Genomic DNA, 13,877 nt, shown 5'->3' with positions numbered 1-13,877 from the left:
CATATTACAGAGATAACCAAGACAGATGGGAAGGGAAAAGTCACTCATTCCTCGGAAGAAGTCCCTTCACTCAGACCAAGGGGACAGGGTGGGCAGATCTGACAGCTTTTTATCAACACTGTTACTCCTTGCAAACACGTAAGGGTCAGCATAATAGGTCACCTTAGTCATTGAAAGTTATCAGGAAACCATGTAATCCCCATCCCAACTGGAATGCTAGCACACCAAGAGATACTCCTGAGGTTAGACAGCACAGTAAGCTAAGGAAAATTTTACTGATTAAGTTCCTATATTCTGCAAATGTTCTTTCTCTTGCTTCATTCTGACAGTACTTACCCAGTGACTAGCAATTATCTCAGCACAATAGTTCAGAAGAGTGCTAGCATTCAGCTCCTCAGCAGTTTGATAGAAACGAATGCAGTTCCTGACATTAACGAGTGACATAACTCCTTTTTCACATCTGTCAAAATAAGAAAGCCAGTGTTCAGTATAAGGCTAAGCAGCACAAACATACTTTAATCAGAAGCCCTGTAAGACAGTTTCCATAAGAGCAGACTCCTATTAGAGTCCATCCCATGATAACACCACACACTGCAGGAGCCTGCCACTGGAGACAGACATCCTAGTTCTCCCAAGGGAACAAACTGCAGTTCATTCACTGTTATGAAGTAGTGAGAACATCTATCTTTACAAGTACTACAGTGATCACAAGCAGCTTTTGTGCCAAAGTTAGAAAAAGGCATGCCAAATACAGCTATTTGTTTAAGAAAGAGAAGGGATAAGCTTTAACAGCAGATCCACCTAATCTTTATAGGTGTGAAGCTATTAGTTTGAGTTTATGGGAAGAAAATCCAAGTAGCTCAAAATGAAGGTGAAGTTAAACATGCCAGTGATCTCCAAGCAGATATTAAGACCAAAAAATGGAACTACTTGTCTCCAGGTGCAGATACCTACCAAGACATCTAATAATTACTAGCAGCACACTGTACATGGACTGGTCACTAGACTACCATGACCAGACAACAGCTGAGGAATGTTTAGGTAGTACAACATGAAGACAGTTTTAGGCTGATACAAAGCTTGAAGGCAGTTTTAGCATTGGCCTTACAGACGTCAACTTCCCTGGTCAGAAGAACTGACAGCAATTTAGTTTGCTTCACCTTAAGTCACACTTAACTCATAGATTATGAGCCCCATGTACTGCTACAGCCCCAAACACCCCTTGGGCAAAAGATTTTTATATCAAAGAGTGCTTTATCTTTGACTAAATTCAAGGCTTCAAAATCGTACAAAACTTGAAGAGGTTTCAATTTGTACGTTCAGGCTTCTCCCCAACTCTAAATGGTTATTTAGAGCACTCTATACGTTCAAGATTACACCATTTAAGTAAGGACTACATTGTTATAACCTCCTCAAAATGGCAAAGCATTGTACTGTTATATTAACCTTCTTTATGAAAAAAAGTTGCCACCAAGATGCACAGAAGAACAGCTATTTAAGTTAAAAATTTTTCACCTGTGGTATTTTAATACTGCAGGCTACCCACCATCGACTCTTCCTAGCATTCTCTTTAACAATTCCTTTCTTGCAACTCCCCAGAGCTTGTTACTAACATACTGATCTCTACTTCCTCTTAATGCCAAATTAGGTTTATTAGTTTGACTAGGAGAGGAACTGGAAAGTAAACATAAAAGCTATGAGAAAAACTGCTACAGTTTAACTATAGTACAAGGCTCCATTTCCTGTGATCAACTGAATGTCATGCTGTATTACCGAAAACCTCAAGACTTCGAAAAAGCAAAATTTTATGCAATTGCCAGAAGCTATCATCTTATTTCTACTCAAACAAGGTTGAAAAGTTCAAGAAGATTCACTGTATTTACTAAGACTCACCTTTCCCTAAGCAGCTGGAGCTGAAATTTATTAGCTAGTTTCATGAGCTCTGTCAAAAAGATATCATCTTCTCTTAGCTCAAGTTCATCTGTGTAGATCCACCGCAGCATTGCCATGGTTACCTCTGGGTCAGCATCTGGTACAGGGAGCAACAGGGATTAATAGAATACCCAAAGAACAATTGCTTATTCAAGTAGTTGTTATTCCTCTGACTGTTAAAGTCACAGTTACCATGAAAAAAAGATACAGCCTCATTGAAACTGTACTGCTTTAGTTCAATCAAAACGTCACAACAGAAGCAAAACTGGTCAGAAGTTGAAACTAGTAACAATGCTGGCAAGAAGCAGGAAAACCTTTTTTCCATGGGAACATTGTGCAGAATGCAGAGAGTCCTATAACATCTCTATCTGCTAGACAAATACCGCATATTTAGGGGCCAGTGATGCCCCTTTAAAGTCTCTGGTCCCTCACATATGGCTAAATCCACATCTACATTTGACAAACTCAAATCCCCTTTTTCAATTTAAGAATCCTCCCTCTTTTATATTACAGTTATGTTATTGTTGCATTAAAGGGCAGAGCAATTTGGCAGAAAATAAACCCCCTTGCATTCCAGCTTGTCCTCAGATATCTGAGGGGCTGGGGGAGGCTAGGCTTAGATTCTGAGTGATGCCCAATTGTCTGTGTTACAAGTCCGGTTGCGTTCAATATATGTATTGAACTCTCACAACTACAGATGCACTCGTAACACCATACATTTTCAGTCTAGGCACATTACATGAACTAGCATGGCCATTCTGTGTAGTAACTGTTGTATTCCAATAAAGGTACTTACACCTTGGTAAAGACTACAGAGTACTTAAAACTGCTGGGAACCATTTCTAGGAAAGGTTCAAAGGAGTCAGTTTCAGAAGTTGGTTAGATTACAGGTGTTTACAACACTGTCACAAGCCTACTGTTTTTACACAGCAAGAAAAATAGAAGCCTGCACCACAGGACAGAAGATACATAAGCCCAATGGCCAGGGACCTTTCTCACCTGGTCAGAAGCATAGTGACAATCCTATTTACAAGGATGTAGGTGACAATTACTCCACAACGTAATCAGACCAATTACAACAAAAAAATACCATTCATTTAGAAAAATAACATTAGTCCCTTAAGCTGCTTTGTTTGTTTTTAAAACAAAACCAGGTATGTTTAAGACACTCAAATACCCATCCTAAAACATCTTTTACACAGAGGGTTTCTCCAGATTATTTGCAGAGTACCAGAGAGTACTGGGCATAGCATGTAGACTGCCTCCTAAGAAACAGAAGGTTCTAGTAAGGCCAAATCTTTTGCCAAACTTGTAGTAATCAGAAAACCTACTTGAGCTGTAATCAGCTCTGCCTTGGCAGAGCTAACAGTTCATTTTCTCCCTCCCGACAAGAGAATCTGTGTTCATATCTTTCTACCCTTCTTAAAGAGCAGAAAATTCTGCAGATTACATGAACTCTGAAAACACCCAATTTTAAATGCTGCCTGTATTTTGAAGTTAGGATTCAGGCAATCTTAACTTGCAAGTTCCTAAGAAAACCATGACAGACTTTAGGGAACAGCTTGTTGCTTGCTATAACTATTTCATAACCTAATCCTTATGCCATTTATCAATTTTTCTAAAAAATTCTGTTTTACACAGTGGAAAGTATCACTTACTAGCACTTATTTTAAGCTTTGTTCTATAATAGGAATTGTTTGCATTGTTAAACATGCAAGACTGCAGTTACATCTGAGATTCTCAGACTAGCTTAAATGTGGAGCTAGAAATGCTATGGACTGCCACTTGCAACAAAACTACAATTAACATAAGAGCTTTTTGGTAATAACCTTCTGTTAGCATAGCCACTCAATTTAAAAACTCCTTGGCATCTGTTTTCTTGTGGCTGCAGAAAGACCCATGAATCCTTATGCTAGAAAGCCTATGCTGTCTCATAAAACTAGCTTGCTGTGACTTGCTTCTTTCCAGTTTGTCTGCACTTAGGATTCATGATAAGATGAAGTGCATAAAACGAGGCCAATGCTTAATATTCAAAATGCCAGCCAGCAAACCTGCTCAATTTCATGCCTGTTTTTATTGCTCACAAATTAATTGTATAACTCTTCTATACTGTTACGTACAGAAGAAAAGTCTGTCAAGAGGTTCAATCTGCAGAAATACTGGCCAGTGTAAGCACATGCAAGAAACAGCTACAGCAGAACAAAACACGGTCTTTTAGAACACTGTCTTTTAGAAAACGTCTCTTCCTCACCTATTTTGCAAAGGTAAAGTGCCAAAGCAAATAACTTTTTAATAACACATCACTATTTGTATTCACTTCCCCCACACACACTATGTTAACAAGAAGCAAGGTATTTCCATGACACACTTCAGACAAATTATGCACACTACCTCAAAAAGCCCTGTCCTTAGAAAGGAAGAAGTCAAGCTCCTCCATATAGATTTGTTTTTCATTATGTTTAGTTGACTCTAGAAAAGACAAACAGACCACCATTCTCAACCCCTGTTCATTAGAGAAAGAAGGTAGGTTATTGATTTAACTAGCACCAAGTTCACAAGCGTACTGCCATGTTTCAGAGACAAGAGTTCCATAATTAAGGGATTAAGCACCACTTTTTATGGACAGCAGTAGTCTGAAAGGTACATAAGTAACCTTTTCCCAACAGGCCCTTTCAGTCATCCTAAAGACAATCGTAGCATCATATATTACTAAGCTATGACTGACCTGACAGATCCAGCTCCTCTGTTGAGGCAAGGCTGGCAAGACTCCAAGTATCACTGCGTGCCGCCAAGACAAATTTGTGAGCACTAATGTGCTTGTCCCCAACCTTTATCTTCAGATCACTGATAAAGAGAAAAAAAAAGCATATACATGTATAATGCAGGCTTCCCCTGTGCTTATGAGATACATATGGATTCAGCATCTCCATAGTATCTATGTCCTGGTATCCACATTTAGGTTCAAGTTGTTCAAGACAACCAATTATATGTGTTTTGATAAGTAGAACATGTTGCCAATTGGCACAATTCTTATTTTTCTAGGGAGAAATGCAATGAGTCAGTAGTATTTAAAGTGTTTGGTTTTTACTTTTTTTTCAACCATTTCAGAATAAACCGCAAGGGAACTATTGTAGAAGATAAGAAAATCCAACCATCTTCAAGTTAAAATATTTACGTTGCAGTGTCCATACTAATACTGTCAGCTAAGCACCAATGGTTTCAGGCAAGACCAGCAAGAGAACAAACGATAGTTGACAGTAGTCTGAGTACAAGGCAGACTCCAAGAATCCCCAGTTCCCAGGAGACCAGCTGTCAAGAACACTTTGATTTCATTCTGACCCCTTTAATACCAGGTTATCCTTTGTACCTGCCCTGTTTATTTTAAAATCTCATAGCTTGTAAATGTTCTGACTGTGTAGGTGTATTTTCCAGACCATTTTCTAAACCAAAGCACTAGTATAAACTTAAGTACAAAATACAGAGATGTTACTTAGCAAAACTTGCATTAGGACTGGCTTCCTTTCTGTTTTTATGACTAGACCACGATTCTATGCCTTTAAAACTCAAAAGCTGAACAGAAATTAAGTGATCCAGCTCTTCTGATATATGCTACCTAATAAATCTTTTACCCAGCATTCTATAACAAGTTCTTGCCAGGCACAGAGCCTTTTCTCAGGGAGGATCACGAAGAGATGTTAGGGGAAGGAAATTTTAATCAAAACTACATCTTTTCCCTTTACGTGACTGAACTCCTGCACTATATTGGCATTGCTTTCAGCAATAGCAAAGAAATTGGTAAGTGTCATTGTGGTCTCAGAACTAAATCAGTTAAGGGATCTAGAATACTGAAGGTGATCCTTAATGTGCCTATGGAAAAGAAACCATTAAACCTAATTTTGTGTTGAGATTCAAAGATACAATATCATTTAAACCACTAAGTCACATATCACTGTATAAGACCTGTTACATCACACAATCAAATAAGCCAATTTAATCAGGCTTCTTTACACACAACAGGAGTACAGAACTTGTTTCAAGGACATATCCTTTCAAGAAAGGAGGGCTTTCCAGCTGTTAGAAGATACATTGTGTAATTAATCCATCAATTAGGCACAGATCAGTTTAGAATTACTTCTGTTCAAAGGGAGCTTTGCTGCTGACAGTGAAAATGGTCAGTTTTCTTTAAACTTGTCTTAAATGTCTCAGAGATAAAATTCTACTTAGAGGTCTTGATTCAAGAATTGGATTAAGTATGCTACCTGATCTTAGCATGCTCTTCCAACTCCAATTGCACCTGAGGACCCTATTCATACCAGGCAGCAGAGAAAGAATTTTCCTTGTCTAAGACTAGTACCTACTGTAGTCAATAAAGTTAAGGTTCCTGTAATGCCCCTTTCCCCAAAGAGGGATTTCTTACCTGTACTGCTCCTGCTGATAGAGTTCAGCTACAATGGCAAGAAGTCGACTGATGAAGGTGTCACTGGCATTGTCTTGGTTAGCCTGGGCAGCCAGAAGATTGCATCTCCTTTCTGTATCAGCTAGTTTCTTCTGCAGCTTTACATACTCCTGGCGGAGAAGCATCAGGTGCTTTTCCAGCTTGGCCACCTCCTCTGCAGAGGCACACAGTGTTACTACAAGGCTGAAACATTGCACACCTTTGTTTTGCACCCGACGGTAACTTAACTCTAAGAGCACATCACACATCTAGTTTAATCATGGGACACTCCAGTAAGAGTCCCTCCTGTGCCACTACTTGAGCATCTCACCTCCAATATTAAGCCTTTTATTTTATATCACTGCTAGCCATAAACACATGGAAAATCCTCAGAACACAGTGACAGAAGCCCCCTATAAACAAAGTTCTAAATCCTGTCCAGCCAGGAATGCCATAAGCTTTCTAAAACCATGGTAGTCCATGACTGTAGGAATTATGGTGGGGTAGAGGACTAATTGTTTAGTTGTCACCCATTTGTTCAGTTTAGGTAAGCTGCTGTTTGATTTTACAGCTGAGGCATCAACAAGTGAGCATTAGAACACTTGTGACAGTACCGTATGTACCTCAGAGTACTTAACTGACCTGTCTAGAACTCCTCACATGGTCAGCTAAGAAACTAAGAAATGGCCACAGTGTAAAACAGATTCTCCCCAGAATCTACGTTTCTAAAGGCCAGTCAAAAATATATAAAGCTCTACTTACTATTGGCACACACACACTCCTCCATTGGAGGCACTGCACTGACAAGGCAGAGTCAGGTCTATGGTAGCTGCTTCAGTTCAGGAGTAGCACAGCAACCTGGGAATCTGATCCCTGATCAATTATTTCCATCCTGTTGCAGAACCTGCCTTTCCACCACACTTAAACAGTCACTCCACAATATGCTGTGGTAAGTTAGTTCACTGAACTCAACCCAGGCCACCCATAGGAAAAACCTCTACTTCACTGCTGGAAGGAAACATCTGTACAGGTGCTTAAAAACAATCCAACTTATGAACATTTATTTATGGATCAGCTGCACAAAGCACATGTAGCCATCGTTGTGCTTAATTGATTATTTTCCCCCCACCACATCATTAAGTTGATTTTCCAAATAAGGTACACATCCAAAACCAGTCCTAAAACAAGAGGGGGCAGGGAGGAGAAATTTGGAAGCTAACCAATGATTTTAAGTGGGAAAGTTCCTACAAGATTCTTCCCTAACAGCCAGGAATTCACTGTTCAACAATTTTTCCTCAAATATTTACTAAATGGAAGTCACTACTACAAACAACGAGAAACTGAGCTCTATGGACCAGTGTTTTCTTCTTGCTTCTGTAGAAAAGTTCAACAGCATAGCTGACCTTGGCCTTGCTCCAACACGGGTCCCCAGAGCAGAGCATCCTTCTCTAGCTCAGCTGCAGACAGAATGCCTCATTTACTCTTTCCTCTACGGACTGCTGCAGCAAATGCTCCCTCATAAGTCTTTTAACTTAACAACTACTGTAATGGATAAACAGAAGGTAAATTTACCCTATTTTACTCCTCAGTTAATACTACTTAAGCAGGTTTGGCAGTGTACTTCCTCCAACAGCCATTTATTTAGCTCTATCCTTTAAAAGTTAATAGTATCATCTCCTTTGGGATACTTTCCCTATTCTATTGAAACATACTATGATTTCAAAATTGTGCTACCAATGTTACACCAACCCTCAAAGAGGGTTTGAAATTCTGCTCTAGTCTTTCTATCTAAAGACAAACACAGTTTCAGTGTTCCCAGAACTAGAAGGACACAATGAACCCAGTAGGACACAATGCAGAACTACCTTAAACCCTCAAACAGCTGTTGCTTAAGGTTCATGCATAACCGACAATGAAGCTTGTGACTGCTGCTTCCAGGGCAATCCAAGACAATCACTACTGGCAGTGAAAGTACCTGGAAGAACTGAAGCTTTGAGAAATCTTGTTTTCTGATTGACAGCATGCACTGCCTGTAACCTCAGTGAGAGGGACTGGTAGGTACCTACTTGCTGTAACAATTACAACAGCTGTCAAGTAAGAGCTCCTCCGATTCTATACATGACAACATGCACACAACATGTGGTAGCTACTACTGCACACTTGCAGACAATATTTGATCTTACAGCACACTTCAGGTGCACATTCAAGACAGTCCTCAATGTCCAGTTAACCAACATTCACTGCAAAAGAGCAAAGCCTCAAGTTTTCCCTGTATGCTGTTCATTTAAAGAGTTAATAAGAGAATCACGTAAAATAAGAATTGCTTCAAAAGTGGAACCTGCTCAATCCCAGGTAGAAGCACCACCTCTATTTAAACAAGTAGCACTGCAATTCCAGGTTTACTATTTACAGTCCTCAATTTTGGAAGGGGGGAGAAGTCTCAGCCCTTTTTAAAAAACAATGTAAAATGACCATTGTATCTTCAAACTAGCAATGATAGAGCCAGAGCACATATTATTGCCAGTCCACATTATGTATGACCATTCATCTGACTGTCTCCCAAGTATAATGTACAGTTACTGCATGCATACACACATCTAATGAAGATCCTTGCATCAAGACACTGAAAAGACAACCTTAGTGGAAAACACCACTAAGTCTCTGGCTAAACATGAATTCACATGCATCAGTGAACAGGATGCCTGAGTTCAGCAGAGAGATGTACACAAAGTGACTCCTTTTTTGAGTTGATAGTCCAGGTATAGAGTTAACAGATGGCTAGACAAGAAAATAAAAGCAATGTTTGTTAACAGATTTCTGGCAGCCAGACTAGCAACTCATGAACTGACAGCAGTCATGTTCCATATCAAAGACTTTAAAGAGGACTTCAGAAAAGGCTACTGTCATTTTCTTATAGGAGAAGGCACAAAAGTACTCGAAAACAACTAGATAGCCGAATCCAAAGAGATAAGCAGGGAGGCAACAAGCAATGGGGTGACAGATAGCATGTACCAAAAACTAGAGGGAGGGTCTAGTGGAATCCATTACACCGCCCATCCCACTCATCAAGCGCCGTCACAGAAGCAATATGGATAAGCTTTATGAAGTGGACCTGAGTGAAGTATTTCAGAAAAATATATTATTTCCTTACTCCATCGAGTCAGGTCCTTCGTTCACTGCTCCACACTGACTCCCGTCTCCCCAGGGCTGTGCAAGTTCCTCCTCATTTTTGCACACTTATGATCTTTACCCTGACAACCACCCCAAAGTACTACAGCACACTTCCTGCTGCTCTAGACTCAAACATTAATCCAACAATTTTTACCCATGCCTGCACGTAACCTAGTATCCTCTGGTATTAGTGGTACAGAACTCTTACAGAAACTACAAAAGCAAGCTCAGCTCTTGTGTTTATAAACTGTTCAGTCAGTCTGTAGCTAGTAATTGCAATAAATCCAATTCAGGACTTCTGCACACAGAAGCAACACGTCCACAAGAAAAAGCACTCAGCTTCTGAGCTGACCACAGTTTGACAAGCTCTCTTCCTTAATAAGCCTTCACTTTTCAGCTGGTTCTCCAATACCATCGGTTCTTAACTAGAGAAGTATTGCTGCAGATGGGTACTTTGTTTGAAGGGACAAAATGAGCCCCTCCACTCAGATATTCTAGAGAATTGGGTGGGGAGAGCTACAACTCCAGCTTATTACTCCTGTTCATGCAGAATCACTCATTGATCATGTGCTTTCTTTAGCCAAAAGATCAGAGAATTACTTGTATTAGGGAAGAATCTTTGAGAAGTACAGATGTCTGGAAGAGGGCTTGCATCAACTGCAGTTTCATTCCGCAGAGCAGGACCCTGAACCACAGCCTCAGATCCTTGAGCATCTCAGTGGGCAAAGTTTCACCACCTGAAGACATCTTTGACATCTAGTGCCCACCAGAAAGGGGTCACAAAGGCTTAAAAAGCAAGCCTAAGAGGCTGGTCAGCTGAATATGAAACAGTGGTATTTCAGCACACAAAGTTAGGAGTTGCTCTATGGATTTATTAAACCAGCTTGACTACAGCATCCTCTGCCAGATCAGCATCTGCTACATCCTAGTTAATCTTCCACAAGTGGTTTTAAAATTCTACCAATGCCTGAGAGTTGCACTTCCAGAGCTGAAGGCTGTGCTTTTAAGACTGGAAGTTGGAGCCTTCATTTCCTTTGTAACTTGGGGCATTTTAGCTCAGTTTGCCGACTCAGTTTCCTCCAGGGAGGAAAAGGGGAAGCTTCTGTCTCGCAGAAAGGAGTAGGACTGTAAAGATCCTAGTGTTTTTTCAAATCACATTACCTCAGTTAAATTAATTTCGAAATGGGGTAATTGATAGCCTCCAAGCAAAACAAAAGCAGTCTAGGAGTCCTGCAGATCTCATCAGAGCCCAAGTTTGACAAAAGGACTCCCAGCAGTTACCAGGAGGCTGCAGCACAGCCTCTCCGCCTTACTCCAAGAAAAGCCGCCGCCCGCAGCGACTCCCAACAGACCGCGCCGGGCTCTCCTCAGCCCGGCAGCCCCGGGGCAGACGGCATCACCCACCGCAGCTCCCGCCTGACGGGCGAAGTGCGGGGAGGGGGTCGGTGGGATGTCCCGGCGGGCTCCCCACCACCCACAGCGGCCCGAAGCCATAACTACCCCGAAAATCCCCCTCCTGAGGGGGAAAGGCGCCCGTGCCAGACCCGCCCTATCCTCGGGACTGTTAGCCCGCGGCCCCGGGCAGGGCAGAGGGGTCCCCCCCGCCATTTCACGTTCACCTCGGGGGCGGCCTGCCCCACCCGCCGCGGGCAGGGCCGACCCTGTCCCACATCGGGGAGCAGCAGCAGCCCCACATGGGGGCTGCCCCCGGCCCCCTGCAAGCGGAGACGCCAGCCCAGCCTGCAGCACTCCCCGTGCGCCCGGCGGCCGCGGCCCCGCCCGGCCCCTCGCCCGGGCTCCCCCCCTTACCTTCCGCCATGTTGGGTCCGCGGCCACAGCTCTCGCGAGAGGCGAGAGCCGCCACCCGCCCCACCGCCCGAGCCCGCTGCTCTCGCGAGACCAGCGCGGCACCCGCCCCCCGCTCGGGCAGCCGCCTGCTCTCAGCGGGAGCCCCGGGCGCGCCGGCTCGGGGTTCGCACCGCGCCGCTTTATACCGGCGGCTCCTCCCCGCTTCAGCCAGGGAACGGCCCTCTGGGAGCCAGCCGGCGGGCCCACCCCCCGCGGCCGGCGGTGCTGCCCGTCCCCTCAGGAGGCGGCCCGGCCCTCCGGCCCGCGGCGCTGCGCCTGAGGCGTTTTGCCTGGGAGCGGCAGCAGGCAGCCGGCGGCTGGTTTTAACCGCTCCGGGGGCTCTGTGCCCCCCCTTAGATAAGGCGCCCTGTCCGGATGATCCCTGCTGGTGCCTCGTGTTGGCTGTTGAACCGCGCGATGGCCGCGTTCGCAGCACAAGGCCGACCGTCAGGGCTGGAGGGCTGGGAGATGCTGGAGAAAACCGCCCCGCAGCAGGGAAAAGGCTCCCGGGGCCAGGCCCTGAGGGCGGCCTTCGCTCCGCCTGCGGTTCCACCGGGAGCCACCGTCGTGCAGGGGCTTCAGCACAGCCCGAGAGCCACGCCTGCCTTCTCCCGCTCGCCCAGCTCCGGTACAGCAAATGGAAGTGCCAGCGTGGGTTTTTCAATCTGATGGGGTCTCCTTCGCGCACAGCTATTACTTGTCTTGTTGTTACTTTGGTTCGTGCACATACGGCTTTTGTTTCTGAGTCAACAGTCCTGGCAACTGGATCTGTGCCCGGTGGGTAAAAATTGTGGTTGAGCGTTCAGATAGGCAACGACCAAGATCATTTTCTCAAGCCATGTGTACAACAGAGCTGACCCTCAGCCGCTTGCATTGCTCATCATCTTTCCTGCCTAAATACAACAGAAATAGCAAAATATCCTACACTGATCCAACAGCTATTTTTTTTGTTTGCTTTAAAAAGCAAATTTCAAATAAATGCTTGAACGCATTATGCACAGTATTGTTTTACTGACATAATTTTCTCCTGACTTCACCATTAAGCTATCTTTGAAAAGCTGCTCTGCCTCATACCTTAGTTTTATGTGCCTGTTGGATAAAAAGCGAAACCAGAACCGGGCCTAGACCTAGCAGAGCCACAGACTAGTTTCTAGACACATCATGAAACGTGACCAGTCTCATTTTTCACAGCTCAGTGACAAATGTGTACGACTTCGCTATGTACCTAACTTACACCACGGTTTTATGGGCACTATTGATCATCTCAAGTAACCGTGAGGAAACAGTTATTACTGCCTGATCAGATTTAGTTTTGACTTTCTGAGTAACAACAGAGATCAGATTTCAAACTACTGCTATGTTTTGCATCTGGGGAATCGGCAATCTCATCTTCTGTTGAGGATCTGCCTGGGCAGGAAGCCGTCTTATTACAGCCTCTCTTTAAAACCCAGGCACCTTCTGGTTTGGTTTGAAATCACTTGTACATGCTTCTGAAGATGCACAGGAATTACAAGACTTGTGGTGCTCCTCTGTTTGCATTGCGATGGCACTGTACCAAGAGCAGTGCACCAGATGGTACAGACGCCATAAAAAGTCCATCCCCCATCAGCCTACCAAAAGAACAAAATACACTTATAATCACTTCAGCATTAATGTTCTCCGTTTATTGATCGTCTAGTTTCAGTAAGCATTTTCTAGGCATCACAGCAGGAAAGAATTTTAGAATGACAGCTGAACAGCCCTTCTGATTTTTACAGAGATCTTCTCTGATGCATAAGGGGCAGCACAGAGAAATAGAAAAAAGGAATGAGGATGGCCATAATACTTCGATATTTATTAAAATTCCATGCTTTTCTTTGCTTTTTCCCCACTGATGCAGTGTTATCTGGAAAGGAGGCCACCATGTGTTGGGGGAAAAAACAGCACAAAAACTCAGCCATAATGACAAGGCTCCAGAAAACTAGAAAAAGTGTAATTAATCATCCAGTACACTGACAACCTACATAAACCAAACTAGATACAAGATCAGTGAAACTGAGTAAGAACGCTGTTTTACTTGATTGTTCAACAAGTATTCTAGTACTACTCGTATGTACTGCATCTCTTCAATGGTGTTCCTATCGTGAGGCTAAGCACATTTCTCCCTTTCACGTGTGGGGCAAGAAACAAAAAGCCAACTGTGATCACAAAAAAGTTAAATAGGCCATTTCTACGCCTGCCAGAGGCTTTCTACAACCTGGACATTTGGCACCAGCTGCCTCCTTCATTAAGTCACTGGGCATGAGCCATACCTGCAGCTTGTACATCTTAACAGTATCTCACAGTAACGCTCCTGCCATTGGAATATCTGGGTCACGTGGAATCACAAACCATCTGGGTAAGCCAAACAGCAGTGGGTTTATATTTTAATAATTTACAAAGAGGGGAACCAACACTGCTGTGGAATTAACAGTTCTTCCCTACCACTGATGCAAGACTAACGTTGCCCAGC

At 43.4% G+C, this 13,877-nt stretch overlaps 1 protein-coding gene across 1 annotated transcript in view; it reads right to left on the bottom strand.

The window, feature by feature from the left end:
* ANKFY1 (ankyrin repeat and FYVE domain containing 1) overlaps positions 1-11,357 on the bottom strand; it is a 35,671-nt gene extending 24,314 nt beyond the window's left edge. The window contains exons 1-5 of the mRNA XM_059829501.1: positions 11,348-11,357; positions 6,350-6,542; positions 4,658-4,776; positions 1,894-2,029; positions 337-460 (exon numbers count right to left, since the gene is read on the bottom strand). Of these exons, the coding sequence (XP_059685484.1) occupies positions 337-460; positions 1,894-2,029; positions 4,658-4,776; positions 6,350-6,542; positions 11,348-11,357 (582 nt within the window). The remainder of the gene's footprint in view (positions 1-336; positions 461-1,893; positions 2,030-4,657; positions 4,777-6,349; positions 6,543-11,347) is intronic.
* Between the last annotated feature and the right edge of the window lie 2,520 nt (positions 11,358-13,877).

This window comes from Gavia stellata, chromosome 25 (assembly GCF_030936135.1).
Source record: "Gavia stellata isolate bGavSte3 chromosome 25, bGavSte3.hap2, whole genome shotgun sequence".
NCBI classification, from domain to species: Eukaryota; Metazoa; Chordata; class Aves; order Gaviiformes; family Gaviidae; genus Gavia; species Gavia stellata.
Note: the sequence above shows the minus strand (reverse complement) of the source record. Positions and strands in the feature narration are given on the sequence as shown.